A 20,325-nucleotide genomic window follows, 5' to 3' on the forward strand; every position below is an offset into this window, starting at 1 on the left:
TTTTATCTGTTCTGAAAATTGGGTTAAATAATGTCTTTGTTTTGCTTTGTTTGCTTGTTTGTGAATGCCCCCAGCTTCAGACCCACACATAAAATATCTCAGAGAAATCTGAGATGCAAATATCAGGGAAAGAAGTCCATGATGATAAGGACTTCAACCTCCAGCAGTTTTAAAACATGGAGTTTACGCTGGCAAATAATGGTATTTGTTTGTATCATAAGCTGGCGTTCTCTAATTCTTCCATTCTCATTTGCTTGTAGTTTCTGGTACCTTTAAATAGCTAATCATTGCTACCCTTACTTGAAAAGTGGCACCAACAGTAAGGTCATCACCCAAACTGCAATACTAAGTATATAAACATGTGGTTGAGGCGGAGCACCACTTGCCACATGATCTCATTGAAACCTTAAATCTGTCCATCTTTAATTTCCTGCACATTTAAGTTAAACCCCACTGCTGTGGTCAACAGACAAGGTGTTGTATTTCTGACACTCGTGGTGAGAAAAACACTGAGGCCTGTTTGTAGGACAGAAAAAGGTATGAGATGAAATCATGGGCTTTTAAAAATATTTGTTCATATCTTCAAGCATCTCTGGTGTTGTTACAGTATTTTGCAACATGCCATGAGTGGACATGATCATTTTTTATCTGTTTAATCTCCTTAATATATGAACAACAACGAGCTCAATTAAGAGAAATATAAAAATCTGTAATTCAGTAAGTACAATCATTAACATTTCAAACAAAATAATCTTTCATAAGTTGTACATGAGTCACTTATTAGTTTACATTACAAAACCTTTTTTTCACGTTTGGCATCCTGTAACAAATCAGAAGACTGCATTACAAATATCAGTAAGTCTATACAGAACAAATCTATTCCATTAATGAATATGACATATTCAATATATGTATTTTTGTTGTGCCTGAAATGAACAAATAAATGAATGAATGAATGACATTGTCAAAGTTTTGGCCATCAGAGTTGAATACTTTTATTTTGTTTTTAAATTCCAACTCAATTAATGGATTTGAATGGGGGAACAAAGTCATATCAGAAAATAAAAAGAAATTCAAAATAAAATAAAAGCATTGTCTGGATTAAACCTGAGCGTGAGAGAATAAAGTTGCTGCTGCTTTTGGTCTGCTCATGATAGCTTAATAGGGCACACGGTGCATCTACACAACCACAAGCTTCCTCCATTCACCTCGTTTGCAGTCTTTCTCATCACATTATGCCACTTCATACAGTCATGTGAAAGATAAAGTTTTCACACACACCCATCAATTCATCAGACTGTGGAATCTTATCTAGTAGCAATAATTTCTCAGTCCTTTGAGTTTTGAAGCATTTGTTTTTGCACAGCTGTCTTGAGATTCAGCATTTATCAAATCTGGGTTGAAGTCTGTACTTTGACTAGGTTGTGGAAACACCCTGATTCTTTTCTCTTTCAGCCATTTTGTCATACATTTGCTATTGTAGCTGTGCTTGGGATCATTGTAGTGTTGCATGCCCCAGTTTTGGCCAAGTTTTAGCTATTGGACAGATGGCCTCACATTTTACCTCAAGAATACTTTGATATACTGAGGAATTTGCAGTCGACAAACCAATTTGCTGCATCACAAACCAAAAAGCATCCCCCTTCCACCACCTTGACTGAAAGTTGGTTTGAGCTGTTTGTGCTGATACACTTTGTTTGGTTTTTGTGAGCATTTCAACTTTGGTCTCATCTGTCTAAAATATATTATTGCAGATGTTTTGTTGGGGTTTTTTCAGATGCAACTTTGCAAACCTAAACTATGATAGAACACTTTGTTTGTTGGTTTTTTTCTCCTGGAGTCTTTGTCCTGGTAACTCTTCCAAACAAGCCATAATATCTAATGTTTTTTTAATTGTTCTGTCACAAACTTTAACAGGCTTATAGAACCTAATCTAGCCTCTGAGCATTGCACTGTCAGATCTTGGAGTGAATATATGGTGTTTTGTTGCTCTAGATTGTTGCTCTAGATTGAAATAGCAATAACACTAAGTGCAATACTCTTTCTGGCATAATTGTATTATACTCATATTGTATGCATTTGTACTCTATTTTATTCTATTGTATATAGTATTTTATTTTATTCTATTCTATTGTGTACTGTATCTTATTGATATCTTATTCCAGTGTTCTTATTCTCAAATTTTTCTATGCAACTTTGCACTGTCCACTGCTGTAACAAAACAAATTTCCCATGCGTGGGACTAATAAAGGTTATCTTATCTTATCTTATCTTTTAAATTTTATACAATTTCATCCACAAGTAGCCATTTCAAATGAAAAAAAGTGAGGGAATGTTGATGACTGTTCTCCAGCAGGTTTTCTAGGTTGTCTGTGGTTGATGACAGCATACGTTGCATGATCTACAATTCTTACTGCAGGATTTTAAGCTGAAATCTGGTACTCATGCGGCTGGTGAGCTGGTGATTCTGGTTTTTCAGCAGTAAAAGAAAACTCTGGGTTTTTAACTTGATTAGTCACTGCGTGATATTTTAAACCTTGTTTAGTAGTATGTCTGTGGTTGATGATACCATATACTGCACATTGTTGATATTTAACTGCTGGATTTGAAGCTGAAATCTGGTTCGAACAGGGCTGGCAAGTTAGTGATTCTGGTCTTTCAGCAGTAAAAGAAGACTCTGGGTTTTTAACTTGGTTAGTCATGTTGTGATATTTTCCACCCTGTTTGGTAGCATGTCTATGGTTGATGATAACATATAGTGCACATTGTTGATATTTAAGTGCTGGATTTGAAGCTGAAATCTGGTTCGAACAGGGCTGGGCTGCTGGGGACGTCAGTGCTCCTGTAGAAAAAGTTTTCAATAGTCAATATTTAAATTACCCATTTTTAGATGGTAAATTCAATAAATTTAGTTTCAACTATCCCCAAAAAATAAATAATGCTCTTACGTTTCCAGTCATAAGAACTCAGGGAGATGAGGGCAGTCAGTATGAGAATCAGAAGCACTATGCCAAAATAAATGTAGAAGTATGGCCTCCAGTTTTTATCCTCATTGTGATCAGGGCTCGGTGTTGTTCCTACAAAAGCAGAATCACCAGATCAGTCGTGCTAAACTGCATCCACGAAAATGTTGGCAGTGATTTTCTGACAAATAAAGCTTCTCACCTGCATTTTTATCATTATTATCGGGGTTTTCAATTCCCTGGTACATGTCTTTAGGGAATGACAGTAGACAGAATTAACACTTCATATTTTATTATTACATATTTTAATGCAGATGAAGAATAAAATATATTTGAAAGCATACCTGATACTGAGATGATGATGGAATGGCTGATTATGCTGACATTATATCCTAGTAAACCACATCTGTACAAACCCTCGTCATGAATGGAAATCTCCTTGAAATTTAAATATGAGATCAGCTTATCCTTATCAGGATCCTGTGTTATCTTCACATTTTTTGTTTCATGAATCCGTTCACAGTTGTTTAAGTCAAAGAGTTTACACCAGGTGACCTCCAGCGTTTCTCCACAGTGTATAACCGGACAGCTGACTGTCAGACTTTGTCGTGGAGGAGTCTTCAAAGTGCTGTTTCTTCGGACCATAATCGCAACTTCACACGAAGCATGTAAACCTAAAAATAAGTAAAGAAGAGAGATTTAGAGATGATAATGCTTTAAAACAGTTTTTCTTTGTTTTTTAAATTGTTTTGAACATTATCTTATTTATATCTGATTGTTGTATAATTAAATTATTGAGTTGATAAAAACAGTCACTGTATGTAGGAACTATTACATTTTTTTGACACTACTCACAGTTCTTAGCTTGACTATGATGCTTGTTTTACAAGCTTAAGCATCAAAGTATTATTCCTATCTTACACTACTGTTGTAACTACTAGTAGCAAAACATATATTATTGGCATCAAATTCAAAATAAGCTAATACAATTTATAAGTTACATTACTAATTTCAAGCATTTTACATGTTTTCTTTGTTCTACTGCGAATAAAATCTGACTTTCTAATATATGCAGATTTCTTGCATTGTGTTTTTTATTTACACTTTACACAGCATCCCAACTTTTTTGGAATTACACAAATTGTAATTTTCATACTAAAATTGTCAACTTTTGTATGTTGAAGATTAAATCTTAATTTATGTGGTTAACATATCATTTTGTGATTTAATATCAGTATCACACATCTCAAATTTGTATCAATTCTACATGCTATGTTTAAGTTCAGGATTCAGCAACACACATGAAAAAACAATAGAATAAAATGAAAAATAAAGATCAAAACAAGATAGGAACCAAACATAGGGAATTTTGGGAAAGCACTCATTCTATGGCGGTGCTCATTTTGTGCACTCCTTGGAAGGAATACAAAGATTAAATTTAAGAATCAAATTACTTAAGACCTTTCGCTTTTTAAAATATATTTAAATACTTTTACTATCATGACACGGTGTCATGTTTCAGTGTACCCAATTATTATATCTATGTCTCTTATGTTCTACATTCCAGTCTTGTGCTCTCAGTCTTTACTTTTCAGTCTCAGCAAACAAATATATCATTTGTTTAAGTTGTTCTTCCATCCATCCTTCCATTTTTACAATTAGTTTATATTAAATAACATATCATTAATAGAAGAGCTTTCATAAAAAGCATTAATGGTTTACCTTTACCGCTTCCATCTACAGAGACAAACACAAAGCAGCAAAAAATCATCAGAGAGTTAAATCTGTCCATCAGGCTCATCATACTCACGACCTTAAATTTTCAAATAATCTGTTGAAGGTACTGCAGGGGCTTCTTGTACTTGTGAAAAACTCACCACTTCCTTACTCCCTGCATGTGTGCTGCACACACATGTACATTTCATGTTGTAACATGATAAAGTTTTTTAGTTTCAGTATTAAGGAAGAATGAAGTTACTCCATTTCCTCCTCAGTTTGTTTGTTGTTTATATTTGATTTTTATATTCCTTCTTAGCATCTAGGGCCTTTTGCAGTTAGTTCCACTTCCTTTTTATTTCCATTAGCAGTCTGGTTAGGGTTTGAAGAGTTTAGTTCCTTGTGTTATTTTCCTTAGCCTTTACCTGTGTGCCTCTGTGTCAAGTTATATAGTGTTAGGGTCTTATCTCTGTTTTTGTGATTTCTTGTTTTACTTTGTTTTACTGTCATGTCTCTCTTGTGTCATGCCTCTGCTTTTATTTCCTATCTGTCTTCATCTTCATTTTGTTCAGCTGGATTTATTTTCCTTTCGGTTTTCACTTTACACATTAGTAAAGGCAATTTAACATTATTAATAAGGTATTGGAAAATTTACCTTTATACCATGAATGAACCAGTAGACTTGCTCCAGAGTGAGAGTCCCTGTCCTTCGTGGGGTCCATGCTGGGATGCTAGATAGTGCCCTATTTAGAGACTCCATTTTTCCTGCTGGGCAACATCAGCGCTTATGTGAACAATGACAGTGAATTCTGAAAGGCTTATGTAACGGACACCTAGTTCAAATATAGGGGTGTTCATAAGCGCACTAGGCGCCAGGACACCTTAAGTGCCAAGTCTAGGATTGATTTTCTAATAAGGCCATCAGACCTATGGCTCTATGTCTTGGACACTTGGGTGAACAGAGATGTTGAACCGTTAATAGATCACCACATGTAGTGAGGTTGGGCTGGGAATGTCTGGTGGAGGGCCCTGTCTGGGAGATCTTCACTGTGGACACTGAGTCCAAGTGGAGGATATTCCACTCTCCTGTCTGTCTTTACTGCTCCACTATCTAATAAAGGTAAAAATGCCATAAATCTGTCTTTAAAAACAAATAAATAAAAGAGCAGCATCAGGGGAGACGTAGGACAACTCATCCACAACTGTAGCTGTGGCCACAGGGTTAAAAAAGTTTCACCCTTGGGAGGTGGATGAAAATTCCCCATGTCTTTATTGTTGTAGGGCTGTCTTCATTAAACCGGGATAGTGTTTTCCCTCTTTAACAAGGGAGCTCTCTGGGAAGGTCAGTGTCATCAGTCCACCCTTTAGTCAAACCTCAGATTGAAGAGGAACAGTGTAGCTTTCATTCTAGTTGTGGTTCAGGTGGATCAACTCTTTATTGTCTCAAGAATAATAAAGATTGTGTGAGTTTCTGTCCAATCTCACACAACCTCTTTTAGAACAGCTTAAATTAAAGAAAAAATGCTCTCCAATGGCCAGGCCACTTGGGCATGGGAATTGCTCCAAGTCTGGATACTTCTGGGTTTTCTTGGTTGACCTGCAATATCATGTGGAAGTGAACAGTAATTTTGAATTGGCAAACCGGGGTGAAAGTCCTCAGCAGTGTTGGTCAAGTTACTTGAAAAAAGTAATCAGTAACTAATTACCGATTACTTCCCCCAAAAAGTAATCCCGTTACTTTACTGATTACTTATTTTCAAAAGTAATTAATTACTTAGTTACTTAGTTACTTTTTAAAAACACGCTTTACATCCTGAATAGGTGATAAAGCGATAGATCTTTCAGCCCAATTCTACTTTTTCTGCATAATCCATCATACAAAATGTAATCAGATGGAAAAGTCTCTTTTTAAAACTTGTTTTGTTAGTTTTAATCTTTTAACTTTAAGCATCAAGCAAAAATGTAATTATATGCAACATTCTCTGACTGGAAGAAATTTGTTTAACATTTAAACTTATTTTCTGCACATTCCAGCACATAAAATAAAATATATTTTTGTGCTGCACTCACTCTTTCAAATAGATGCAAGTAAAACACAGCAGAAAATAAATAAAGTCAAAGACTAGCGGTCCTGTTGCTCTATTTTCACCTGTAAAGCAGGAGTCGGGCAGGCGGAGCTTTACCCTGGTGCAGGTGTGCCGCAGCGGTCAGTGGAAGGATAAGGCAGCTTCTCTGTGAGTTTTCCATTACGTTGTTGCACTCGGTGCTTGCTTGGAAGTTTAGGGGTTTTTTTCGCTTTAAAAAGAAGTTTTCTTCCCACGCACAGCGGACACTAATGTTTTTGTCACTTTTTATGGAATCAAACTCAAAGTAAGGTCAGTACTTCCACGCTTTAAACGCTGCACGCTCATACTCTCTCCCGCACTCGATATATGATCCATTGTTGATCTGCGCACAGCTGTTGTCACTAACGTCGCACTCGCTTACGTCACTGTCATGAGACATTCTCGCAAAAAATCACGGTTTTAGTAACGCAGTAACGCAGCGTTCCTACGGGAGAGTAACGGTAATCTAATTACCTTTTTTGCGATAGTAATCCCTTACTTTACTCGTTATATGAAAAAGTAATCAGATTACATCATCAGATTACACCCATCTCTGGTCCTCAGTAAGTTTTTGAAAAGGGTACTCTCTGGGAAGCTTTGTCCCAGCTCTATGTAGTTTTTGTCCTATCCTAAAAATCAGCATATGTTCTGTAGTCACAAAGGAGTCATTAATTGCTTCCCTTGACATGTCCTTTGGAGATTTGCCTCAGGAATATGGTCTATTAGGCCAAAGGTTACAGGCCATTTACTCCCAGTAAAACTATAGCAAGAGATTGGTTCACATTGTAAGTGGACTGGACTTCACCAGTACTGAGCTTCTGTTCAGAACTTTTATGGATGGGTGGGTGGTGTAAGGTCAAAATCAGTTGATTTGTTGGCCTTAGCAACATCTGGCCTTAGTTGGCCTTTTTTTAGATGATGTAGTGTAAGTTTAAGTTGATCAGAGGGATAATCTCCAGGTTGTACGGGCCAAGTGTGAAACAACTGTGGATAACAATTAGCACCAAGTCTATGACCATGATTCTCAGTCGCAAAAAGTTAAAGTACCAATTTCAGGTTGGGGATGAGCTGCTGCCTTTTGCTCATGCTTGAGGGACATACTAAGCAAGAAACTGACACATGGAGCTGTGCAGCATCTGCAGAGAATGTCTGAAAGACTGAGATTAGACAAGCAGGTGTTGGAAATGTGCTTGATCCAAAGGTTGTCTGAGTTCTCCCTTAGAGATAGGGTGAGGAGCATGAAATGGGCTCACAGCAGAGTCACTCTTTCAAACTGAAAGGAGCCAGGTTGTTTCAGGTCTATTCAAGAGGCCCAAGAAACAGGCACAATACACCTCTTCTTACCTCTGAAAACCTCCATAGACACAGAGAGGCAGCATATAGCTATCTAAAAGGCATATATATCCCATTATATTGATGCTCAAAGTTATCGGGAAAAAGCCTATTGTAAATAAAGAATGAATCTTGGCTTTGGATTGTCACACTTGGAGTAGGTGGAAATTAGATTTGATTGGCCATTTTTATAAGAGCTTAAATGTGTTTTTCTGTGTTTAAGATTTCATGTGGCTATTGTATTTCAGAAGTAACGAAGATTAAAAAAAAACTTGAAATATTAAATAATAAACATATTAAAAGCACTCATTATTCCATGGTATGAGCCTAGGCACACTGCTCACCAGCTTATAAATCACAGCAAACCTTTCCACAAGCATAATGTAGTAAATGAGTGTTATTTTCTGCCGATTTCTGCTTGTGAGACTTGACAAGAAAATTATGATCATGCATTACTGTTTTATTGACCTGTTAGCTGATATCACACACTGCACATACAGTAAAAGATGGGCACAGCTCGAAATTATTAAAAGCGAAGGCAGTTCACAAGTACCTTAAATCTGAATTCTTTCTAAGAACGAGGGGCAACTTCTGTGATTTCAAAAAGAAAAAATGTTTGGTCGTATAGAAATGGAAAAACTTCCCCTGGTCCCCCGCCATATATGCCTCAGTAAAAACTTATGGGCAGAATCAATGGTTTGAACTTATACTGAATGCAACATTAAAATAAATCATACCTATAGAGTCTGTAGTCTATTGTCTATGTTTTTATTTTTAAAAACAAAACAAAAACTCAAACATGTATATATACAAATACATATATACTAATGTAGATAAACTGAGTGTAAGTATGAGAGAGCCAGGATTAAATACCCATTTATACTGACATTTTAAATTATACTAAACAATTAAATTGCAGCTTTACCATAATTGTTTTAATATTTTTGATAAACGCCTCTTATTTCCAGGAAAATGCTCTAACTTCAGACTCACTTATAAAGTGATTCAGAGAAATTTTAAAGGTGAAAATCCCCCTTAAACAGAATTGCACACAGTGTATGTCCACAAAAAGGCCATAACATTTTACAAGGGGAGATTTCTTTAAGGTTTCCAACCTCAAATGGTTAACAAACATAAAGTCTACTATGACAACTACTATGTTGTCTTTATTTAATATTTCCTCGAATTCCCCCATTCTCTGTTGCTTGTAGTTTCTTGTACATTTGAAAAGCTAACCAATACTACTCTTTCTTGTTTTTCTTTTAGTTTAAGTATAGAATATGTGAAAAACAGGACCCATAATAAGGCCATCGCCCAAAGTGCAATATTAACAATGCGTACATGTGGTTGAAGCTGAGCGTCCCCTTTTCACAAAATGTCATTGTCAGAAATGTTTCCATCTTTAACTTCCTGCACATTTGAGCTAAACCCCACTTCTGTGGTCAATAGGCAAGGTGTTGTCTCTGACAGTAGTGGTGACAAAAACAACAAGCGCTGTATGAGGGACAGGTATGAGAAACTGTTCATATCTCTTAAATCTCTCTGGTACTGATTAACATGTCTTTTTTTAATGACTGCCATCCTTCTATAACAAATCAGTCAGAAAACTGTATTTAAGTGTTATTTGTCTGTCAAGAAGAAATCTGTTTATGACCTTTTTATGAAAGTACGACAGTTACTGCAGTCAAGTCAATACAAGGACTGGAATCAGATGACATCACAAGCACAATACAAAGTACAATAAATTATTAGTTGAAAAAGAAGTGCTGCTGCTGGGAACAAACCTGAGGGCTAGAGAATGAAGTCGCTGCTGCTTCCGGTTTAGTCACGATAACTCTAGAAGACATGCAGTTCACTTAGAGAACCACAAGCTTCCTCCATTCATCTCTTCTGCAGTATGGCTGTGCAGCTGTACGTTTCATCACATGACTCCACCACATATTGCAAAACATTTTTCCACTTTTTCATCTGCAAGTGTCCATTTAAAATCAACAACACTCAGGAAAATTTGATGACAGCATACTCTGGGTTTTTAACTTGGTTAGTCTCGGTGTGCCGTTTTCCAGCAGGTTTGCCGTGGTTGATGACAGCATACGTTGCATAGTCTTCATTTCTGACTGCTGGATTTGAAGCTGAAATCTGGTACTCATGTGGCTGGCGAGCTGGTGATTCTGGTCTTTCAGCAGAAAAAGAAGACTCTGGGTTTTTAACTTGGTTAGTCATGGTGTGATATTTTCCACCCTGTTTGGTAGCGTGTCTATGTTTGATGATACCATATACTTCACAGTCTTGATATTTAACTGCTGGATTTGAAGCTGAAATCTGGTTCGAACAGGTCTGGGAAGCTGGTGATACTGATCTTTCTGGAGTATATGATGAATAGATGTCATTCAAAACAGACAAGTTGGTCAGTGGGACAGGAGGGGAAGGAGGGCTCCATTTAGGGACGTCTGGTATCATAAGAGTGGGCATTTCCTGTGGCACAAAACACCAAAATGAGAATATATTAAACATATATTAGAATTTATTAGTAAAAAAAAAATTCTCGACACTCCCATGACAATAAATCTTAAGCAAGGTGGAAGATAATTAGCTTAGAAAACAAGTAAAATCAGCCTGACAGGTTGTCAGAGGCTCACAAAATGTTATATACTGTATTACTTGTTTATTTTATGGCCTATAAAAATATTCAAACTGAAACAAAAAGAAAGAAATTGTTCATCAGTGAGTTAAACTACAGGTTCTCCTATTTTCAAGCCTGTTGTTAGACCAAAAGTACCCTGAAAAAAAAGTCAAAACTTATACTTCTCCAATGTGCCATTAGACGCTGGCTCCAAAAGTGTGTAAGTAAAATTTTACTTATATAGCACCTTTCAAGACAAGGATAACAAAGTGCTTCACAACAAAATAACAGTGCGTAAACAATACTTTTTGTCCCCCCAAATATCCCAAAAATATATTTTGATATGACCAACATTACCTCTCCCTTTACGTAGTTTAAGGTCAGCACTCCTGTAGAAAAGCCAATAAATAGATTACCCATTTTTAGACGGTAAATTCAATGAAATCAGTTTCAACTGTCTAAAATAAAAATTAGTGCTCTTACGTTTCCAGTCACAAGAACTCAGGAAGATGAGGGCAGTCAGTGTGAGAATCAGAAGCACTATGCCAAAACAAATGTAGAAGTATGGCCTCCAGTTCTTATCCTCATTGTGATCAGGGCTCGGTGTTGTTCCTACAAAAGCAGAATCACCAGATCAGTCGTGCTAAACTGCATCCACGAAAATGTTGGCAGTGATTTTCTGACAAATAAAGCTTCTCACCTGCATTTTTATCATTATTATCGGGGTTTTCAACTCCCTGGTACATGTCTTTAGGGAATGACAGTAGACAGAATTAACACTTCATATTTTATTATTACATATTTTAATGCAGATGAAGAATAAAATATATTTGAAAGCATACCTGATACTGAGATGATGATGGAATGGCTGATTACGCTGACATTATATCCTAGTAAACCACATCTGTACAAACCCTCGTCATGAATGGAAATCTCCTTGAAATTTAAATATGAGATCAGCTTATCCTTATCAGGATCCTGTGTTATCTTCACATTTTTTGTTTCATGAATCCGTTCACAGTTTTTTAAGTCAAAGAGTTTACACCAGGTGACCTCCAATGTTTCTCCACAGTGTATGACCGGACAGCTGACTGTCAGACTTCGTCGTGGAGGAGTCTTCCAAGTGCTGTTTCTTCGGACCATAATCGCAACTTCACACGATGCATGTAGACCTGCAATATTTTTTTTTTAACTAATGCGTAATTCTTATCAGAAAAGAATTAAAGCCTGTTTACATGAAGCATATTTTCTTCTTTTGTGATTGCAACAATGAAATACATTTTTTATCTTAATACTATATAAATTGTCCCATCCCACACATGTGGTCCATCTTATTTATTTATCTATCTGTCATTTTACTAGTGGTTTTATTAGTCTAATTATGTCCCAGAGCTCTCTGGAGTGCTAACATTTCAAAGACAGAGAGAATATAGACATAATGGTACTTAGCGTAATAGATGCTGTGTATTTAAAAACAACATGTTTTATATTCACATGTATATTTATACATAAGACAATTTATTTTATACAGTTTGTTTTTCATTCTAACGGTATTGTTTCCTCAGTAACTGGAGGACTTACTGGCCATTTACTTGCGCAAGATAAGATTAAGATTCATGTTTGTAAAGATTTGTTTTAAGTTTTATCTTATCTGCTACAGATGTAATGTTTACATGATTTAATTAATGTTTAATTAAGGTTTTTACAATAAACTTTATGATAATATACATTGTATAAAGGAACTGTGTTGTATTGTGTGGCTTTTGTGTGGCATGGTTGAGATTTAGTGCAGTGAGGCTGCATGCCACAGAGGGAAATCTAGTTGCAGATTTTACCTTTACTCTGGTTTACACTGAGAGAACGCAGCTCCTGATCTGAAGCAAAAGCCCTTTAGTCTTACTCATACATAATTCAGTAGTCAGTCAAATAATAGACACCTCAGAAACCTAATATTAATGATGAGAGGTGTAACAAATCTACAGATAGACAAGAAGCCGATAATACTTTGATACTTATGACTATGCCCTAGTCATAAAAAGGTAATAATAATATTCACATATTTTCTAAGATTTTCCTTCATCATTTATAATATTGACATGTAATTTCCATCATAGTGGCTGTAACATATAAATATGCCCAAATTTGGCATGTTATGTTCAAATAATTCATATCAGCACATTTTTCCAAGAACAACATCTGATTATTTGGTTAATTAGGCATGCCTTTATGATTTGACGTTACATAAAATATCATCTCACTATTTTTTTAAAACTCCATAGCGCGCCCCAGAAGTATACCATTATTAAAAAAATTATGTATCCTCAAATGGCTGTACACTCTCTTTTTATTTAGTCCAGTGATGACGCCATGTATACAACAGTAACAATAAAGTGTGCTACATTGTTTGTTTTCGTTACAACTTTAAAGCAAGTTGGATTAAGCATTTTAATCTCTGTCGTGTTTTTATCACACTCATTATGTTAAATATTAAATAAATAGTTTTAAACTTCTATCCTTGTTCCTCAGTAATGATTACTCTATAGCTCTTATAGTGTATGTTCTAGCACTGTGCTCTAAAGTGTTCCTACCTTCAAACAACCATGGCACATCTATAACAACATCAATAAAATAATATCTATGTTTACCTTTGCCGCTTCCATGGACAGAGACAATCACACAGCAGCAAAATATTATCAGATAATTCAATTTATCCTTTAGGCTCAACATGCTCACAGCCTGAAAGTTTTCAAATAGTTGACTGTAGGTACGTCAGGGGCTTTTTTTCACATGTGACAGGCTCACCACTTCCTGACGTCCCACACGCATGCCACGACCATTTGCCACATTTTGTGTAATTCAGTATGCTGTTACTTAACAAAGTTTCCAGCAATGTTAAGGAGGAGTGGACTTTATGTAATCAAAGAAGTACTTTTCCAGTATCTCGCTGGTAGTTCGGTACTTCGACTCAAGTAGTTCCATTAACTTTTTGGTTTGTTTGGTTTATGGCTGGAGATTTATCAGTGGGGCTTTAGAGGACTAGGAAATGTTTTGTCATTGCTTCTCAACTATAATTAAACCCCTATTTTTAAAACCCCCATTGTGATCCTTAGTGCTGGAAGCATTATCCACAGTTGTTTAGTTATTTTACAGAAGTTGTTTCATTCACCTTTATATGGACCCTGAGTTTCTAAAGGTGGCTATTGGACCTGCTTGAATTTGTACACTTAACTAAAGCTTTCCAGGGCAGAGTAGAGACTGTTAGGGCCCTATACAGAAATTCAATGGGGCCCCTCTAACCAACGTTCTTCACTATTATCTCATAATTAATCTGGGACCAGTCAAACAACTGCTTGTCTGACTGGTGTACTTGTATTAGATGTCTCTCCTCCACAGTTAAGATTATATTAACTGTGCATTATATTTAATGTTAGGGTAGCTACTTTTTATATTCATGAAGTAGTTTTCATTGTTGTCCATAGCTTTGTTTAAACAAGAGTTAGAGGAGGAAGGCTGGGCCCCCTTAGGGAGCTCTGGTGTCGTCTACTATTATGGTAAGCTTTAAGCATTGATTGAGAGTTTCAATGTTTTTCAGCACTCAGGGCACTCCACTTGCCTGCGGCCTGTTTCGCCTCGTGGAAAGCAGCACTTCTGTGTTATTATTTTTGGTTTGCTAATTAATTTCTTGTTTGGTAGTTTTGTCATTTGTCAGTTTGGAAAATAAGTTATGTTAAAATTTGTTTTCCTTTATGGGTATGTAAAAACAAACCAAAAAATCTAAAAAGTAGTATAGAATTTGTAAGAACATTCCACAATACAGTCCTAGAGCATTGCAATTTTTTTTTAAATGAAGATGCAGCAGTTTTTTTAAAAAACAAAACTTAAACATGCTGTTATTTTGTTTTATTTTGTTTTATTAACTGAGGGTCAAAGTGCTAACATGCACAAATTCACTATCTAAAAAAGAACACTTTAGCTTTGCCCCAGAAAATGAGGAATTTTTGATAGTTTTCTTCAGACTTAAACAGGAAAATTGGATCAATTATTACACAAAAAATAATTTTTTCTTCACACTCGGGTTACCAGTATACTTATATGAACAACTTATAATACCGATCATGCTTCAGGCTTCATTATGCTGCAACCTGTGTACATACATGTGCTTTAGAAATCTGAAGTATACACCAAGAATGACTTTTGTTTTTACTCTTTTTTGCTCTGTCTGTGCAGCCAGCAGGTGGTGTAAGTTCACATTCACCTTTCTATGTAGTTTGTAGACAATGCTTCTCAGCGTCATGTGAATCAGAGCATACTTTTCCAACAGCATCATCTGGTGGAAAATTGTGTGTTACTTCATGTGGATATGCCATTATGTGTGTCTCTGCACAAAAATAATATAATCATTTATTTCTCTTTTAGCTTTTGGTAGTTATCTATAGATAAACATTTTGAACCACAGTGACAAGAGAGTATCACACAGCTTCCAGATATGTCAGTTGCACACCCATGATTAGTGATGTGGCGTTCTGTATCGAGGCTTCAAAGCTTGCGTCGAGTAATGGAGGGGGCGTTTCCGCGATGCGCGTAACGAGGGAGGAGCTGAAAATGATGACGTCCGAAGCCTCGCTGCCCGGCTGTACCACGTGACTGGTTCAGGAAGTGGTTCGAACTTTGCCGCGAGCTACGACAGCGATATAAACCCCTCAGACTTCATTCAAAATGTGGGTGTTTGATGGAGAGTTGCGGTTAGTAAGAGTTTGGAGAGAGTTTGGAGAGAGTTTGGAGGTTTAGGAGAGTGAAGAGAGAAAGTCAGGAGAGAATGGAGGCCATCCTCCTAAGAAGAGGAGGATGGCCTCCCCTGTGTGGGAACATTTTGATCTTATTCCTCCCAACAAGGTATGTAAATTTCTACAGAAGATGTATTTTCATAATACTGATGGTGCAATACAATTTATGTTAAGCTGTCTTTACTTTTGTACAAGGTGAAGTGTTTGCTATGTGCCAGGGAGCTGGGATATAACAACAACACCTCATCCATGCTTAGGCACTACAGAGCTTTGCATGAGAATAAGGGGAACGCCAATTGTGGAGCAAGACCAGGTGAGCCATCAAATGCCATGATAATATAGCATGCTGTAATGTTACTAAATGATATAACAATATTATACAACTGTAATAAGTTATGTGTGTGATATTTATATTTGTGCTTTGTCTTTATTGTCTTTCCTCAGGAGAACAATCTCAAATAGATGAAGTCCTGGTTAGCATGGTGATTGAGGACTCCCAGCCATTTAGCATTGTGGAGGACAAAGGATTTAAAAGATTTGTTAAATCATTAAATCCTAGCTATGTTCTCCCCACTAAAAAGGCCATAAAAGCAGTGAAAATTTAGTTTTTACTGAATAAAATGTGAACAAGCAGGACTGAGGCCTCAGTCTGTAGCTGTCCATACCTCAACGTTACAAAAGCACAACCACTGTCCATACCCCAACCAAACCTCACCTCACAGTAAATGATCATTTCCATTTTAAGCATTTCCAAATAATCATTTTCCATACTGCCAGTATAAATATACACAGTATACTGCCATCACTACAATATACATGTTTTACACACTCCTTTTGTTGTTGACATTTACAGGCTGTGTGCAAAATGCCACACTCTTCAAATTCATGCCAACTAATATTTTTAGTACTAGCTATACTAGCTATCTCGCTAACAATAGCTAGCTAGCTAGCTTGTATTTTGTTAAATACACAAACGTTCATAAGGCTGGCATTGTGAAGTGTACCATTGTTGCAAACTAAGAAGTTAATGTTCAAACCCATCAGTATGGATTCTGTCCGGCTACTCCTGCTTCATCCCAACGACATTGTGGTTCACTGTTTCTGCTAAATTGGTTTTAGGTGTGAATGTGAATGGTTGTCTGTCTCTCTCTGTGTCTGTTCAGGGAGAAACCACCTCACACCTGATGGAAACTAGTGTTCAGTGCAACCCATGGATGAGGCATATGACCCCTTTTAAGCAAACAGTATTGTGTAACTCAATACTAATTCTGAATACATTATCATACCATAAAAGATAAAGAATACTCACTATAGGATTTGTTCCTAAAAAGAACATATTGATGCGTCAGTATACCAGGGATTTTCTTAATATAAGCATGGTAAATGGCCTGTATTTGTACAGCGCTTTACTAGTCCCTAAGGACCCCAAAGCGCTTTTCACATCCAGTCATCCACCCATTCACACACTGGTGATGGCAAGCTACATTATAGCCACAGCCACCCTGGGGCGCACTGACAGAGGTGAGGCTGCCGGGCACTGGCACCACCGGGCCCTCTGACCACCACCAGTAGGCAACAGGTGAAGGGTCTTGCTCAAGGACACAACGACCAAGACTGTCCAAGCCGGGACTCGAACTCAAATTATAAGGTGAACTCCCAACTCTTGAGCCACGAAGAAGGATTTCTTATCCTTGTTTACAATCTACGGAGGGGGGCTAGAGCCTGTTCCAGCTGTCACAGGGCAAAAGGGTACAGCCTGGACTGGTTGCCAGTGTATTATAAGGCTGACACATAAAGCATTCACACTCAGATTTCACAGTTAAAGTCAGTTTAGAATAATGAATTAATCTAAACCCATGAATATATTTGAACTGTGGGAAGCAGTGGATCCATGCAGGCACAAACAGAACATGCAAACATCATCCAGGCCCCAGACTGGATTCAAACCCAGGATCTTCTCAGTGTATAACAACAGTTCTAACTATCGTACCGTCACTAAATATATTTTGAGCAAAAGTAAAGTCAATAAAACACAAAATTTGCAATATTCTTTATTATATTTGAAAACATATCAGTAAAGATGATTATCTGGTGTGATTATCTGATCATTTATTTCATCATTAGAGAAAAGAAAATGATGTAATAAGTCTTCAGTTTGTCCACTCTGAGCTCATTCTTTGAGCCTTTCTTGTACAGAGTGTTACTAGGTGGTGGATATCCAGACATTTCTCTGAATAAATATGAAGGTGTGGTTCTTTTTCCTGCTGACAATAAATAGTTTGTGAACCAAACCTGGACTTTCCATGTAGCAAAGATCACTGACTTCCTGTTGTTGCACATCAAAAATATTTACACAAACATGCAAATGACACCATACACTGACAACAAAATACAGTAATTACAGTAACTACTCACTACTGTGTTATCTCGCGATGCAGATTTCATGTTTGCTCAATGGCAAATATTTTAAACTACAGCAAATACAGTAGGTGACGATGATGATGATGATGACCTTTTATTTCTGACATAAAAAAAACCCCAACAAACCAATATATCCACATACATACAAGTACATGCATATAGATATACACAATTTTATATGAATAAAGCGCTCAAAAAATTGAGTATTTTGTGTCAACAACGTGTTACAGCATTTCCGTATTAATATCAATGTGTCAGGTTATATTTTGTATGCTGTTTGTTAGTACTGACCGTTTTCCTCTACATCAGTACTGTTATTTTCCTATTGGTGTGATAGCACATTTGCTTCTCTCTCTCTCACTTGCTCTCTCTCTCCCTCATTCTCGCTCTGCCTCTCTTTTCTACCACTTCCTCACTACTGTGGCCTATATGCAGTTTGATGCAAGGAAGCGATCAGCTCATATCTACTACAGCGTCAGGCCGAGGGGCCCTTCTCCAGCAACCAGGCACTCTGTGGGATCGTCATGGGAAACTGTGCTTCAGGGTAAGTCATCATACACACTCATACATTCATTCACACATTCCTATAAGTGGGGACTTTCATATATTACAAAGTTATTCATCAGAATGTGATGTATTCTAAAACACTCCTTTAACTGCTGTAAATGCAGAAAATATATTTAAGGTATTTGTGAATTAACTACAGCAAAAATATTTATAAAAAAAGACAAAGTTTAAATGAAATGATTGTGCAGTTTTTTACAAGAAGTTTCTGCATTTCCTCTAGCAAGGAAACCGTGGTTACAAGATAAAAATAGCCCTGGGTTCTGGTTGTCTTCTTACAAGAACTAAGTCAAATGCAAAGAAGATTTTGCTGTTGCGTTACATATTCAATATATTACCGTCTAAAATGGCAAGCTTGATGCCCTCTTTGGTTATTCACTGCCATATTCAGTTGGTTATAAACAGGTGTTGATTGTAGGTCTATGTAAAGTGTTTCCTGTTGCAGCACAAGTGCGTATTTGTTAAAGCTGTCAAGGAAACACTGCTGTTGGCTAAAGCCCACACCTGCTGCCACAGATAATATTTTATATGATTTATTGACGTAAAAGACATATGACTCAATAAGCAGTATTATCCAAAGGCGTTATTCTTCTGTGTGTGCTACCATTGTGGTCCTTGGTAGCTTATCGTTTCAATTTGCTTTATTTTCAGAAAGAAGAAAGAGAAAGGTAAAAACTATTTTGTATTACTAATTTCTTATTGCTTTTGTGTCACTTTCCCCAGTATAAATTTGATAAATATCATAAACAAAAAAAAACTATTATAATTTTATGATATTTCCACATTTCCTCTTTCAGGGGATTCTGAACCAGATGATAAGACCGCAAATGACAAGGTAGACATCCCCGCATTAATCTTGGTTCTATTTCTGTTGACCATAAATCTTCACCGTTATCAGCTCAAGATTTTCATGTGACATGGGCGTGTTCCACTTTCGATTTACATACTTGGAGAAGATTAACATGAGGCTTCTGCTGTAAAACAAACTACACAGGAACCCGCGGAATGTGCCAGCTGCAGAAACACAGTGTAAAAAATAGAATAAATTATTTGATGGGCACAATACGGGTAGATGATCACCCAACTCACTCTCTCTCTTCCAGCAACCCAATGAAGATGTAACATATGCTTCTATTAACCACGACAAAGCCAAAGGAGCAAGACATAACAGACCACCGACAAACCAGATCACCGACGACGACTGCGACTATGCTACAGTTAATATTCCTGCAGCACTTCAGCCTCAGTCTGAATCTGAGTGCTCATCTAAAGACGAATGTCCAGATGATTATGTACTTATGGGGTAAACAAACGGAAGTGGAAGCATTTGTTTGGTCAAGTGAGTTGCAGAAAATATCTGATGCCGGGTAAAGGCATGCAAGAACTTGTTTGCACTTGAATTGTCACTTTATTTTTTAAATTCTTAGCTTAATCAAGAGCAGATCTTGATTATCAAAGAAACTGCTGAAATAAGAAGATTAACAGCCAACAGCAGCTGATTGTGGAAGTATGTACAGTAACCAGAAAGAAGTTTCTCTCCACAATTGAAGAAACGTTTTAACCAGAACATGATGGTGGTGTTCCTTCCTCAAGAAGACTAACTCACATTGCAGACGAACCTGCGAGAGACGACACGATTCTCGAGACATTGGGACTTTACTAAAAGATTTGAAAAATCAGAAGAAAGCCAACAAGCTTTCATCAATTCTGGACCTCTCTGAGAAGAGCAATGCATCCAAATCAGGAAATACAGAAGTTTGTGGCATGCAGTTACTACTCACAAATGAATCGATGAAGTCTTAAAGCCACCATGTGTG

At 36.8% G+C, this 20,325-nt stretch overlaps 3 protein-coding genes across 3 annotated transcripts; 1 reads left to right on the plus strand and 2 right to left on the minus strand.

The window, feature by feature from the left end:
• Positions 1-999: 999 nt before the first annotated feature.
• Positions 1,000-7,277, minus strand: LOC146500544 (B- and T-lymphocyte attenuator-like). Its single transcript, XM_085134955.1, has 5 exons — positions 4,686-7,277; positions 3,308-3,637; positions 3,166-3,213; positions 2,949-3,077; positions 1,000-2,842 (listed from the first exon to the last, which is right to left on the minus strand). The coding sequence occupies exons 1-5, from the start codon at positions 4,765-4,767 to the stop codon at positions 2,424-2,426; spliced, it is 1,008 nt and encodes a 335-aa protein (XP_084991081.1). The 5' UTR covers positions 4,768-7,277; the 3' UTR covers positions 1,000-2,423.
• Positions 7,278-7,362: 85 nt separating this feature from the next.
• Positions 7,363-14,113, minus strand: LOC146500545 (B- and T-lymphocyte attenuator-like). The gene is made up of 6 exons (XM_085134840.1): positions 13,385-14,113; positions 11,582-11,911; positions 11,440-11,487; positions 11,223-11,351; positions 11,097-11,128; positions 7,363-10,591 (listed from the first exon to the last, which is right to left on the minus strand). The coding sequence occupies exons 1-6, from the start codon at positions 13,464-13,466 to the stop codon at positions 10,115-10,117; spliced, it is 1,098 nt and encodes a 365-aa protein (XP_084990966.1). The 5' UTR covers positions 13,467-14,113; the 3' UTR covers positions 7,363-10,114.
• A 3,482-nt stretch (positions 14,114-17,595) lies between these two features.
• Positions 17,596-20,009, plus strand: LOC146500546 (uncharacterized). Its single transcript, XM_085134991.1, has 4 exons — positions 17,596-18,488; positions 19,160-19,176; positions 19,306-19,343; positions 19,612-20,009. The coding sequence occupies exons 1-4, from the start codon at positions 18,469-18,471 to the stop codon at positions 19,813-19,815; spliced, it is 279 nt and encodes a 92-aa protein (XP_084991117.1). The 5' UTR covers positions 17,596-18,468; the 3' UTR covers positions 19,816-20,009.
• The last annotated feature ends 316 nt before the right edge of the window (positions 20,010-20,325 follow it).

The sequence above is a fragment of the Neolamprologus multifasciatus genome, chromosome 16, assembly GCF_963576455.1.
Source record: "Neolamprologus multifasciatus chromosome 16, fNeoMul1.2, whole genome shotgun sequence".
In the NCBI taxonomy this organism is placed as follows: domain Eukaryota; kingdom Metazoa; phylum Chordata; class Actinopteri; order Cichliformes; family Cichlidae; genus Neolamprologus; species Neolamprologus multifasciatus.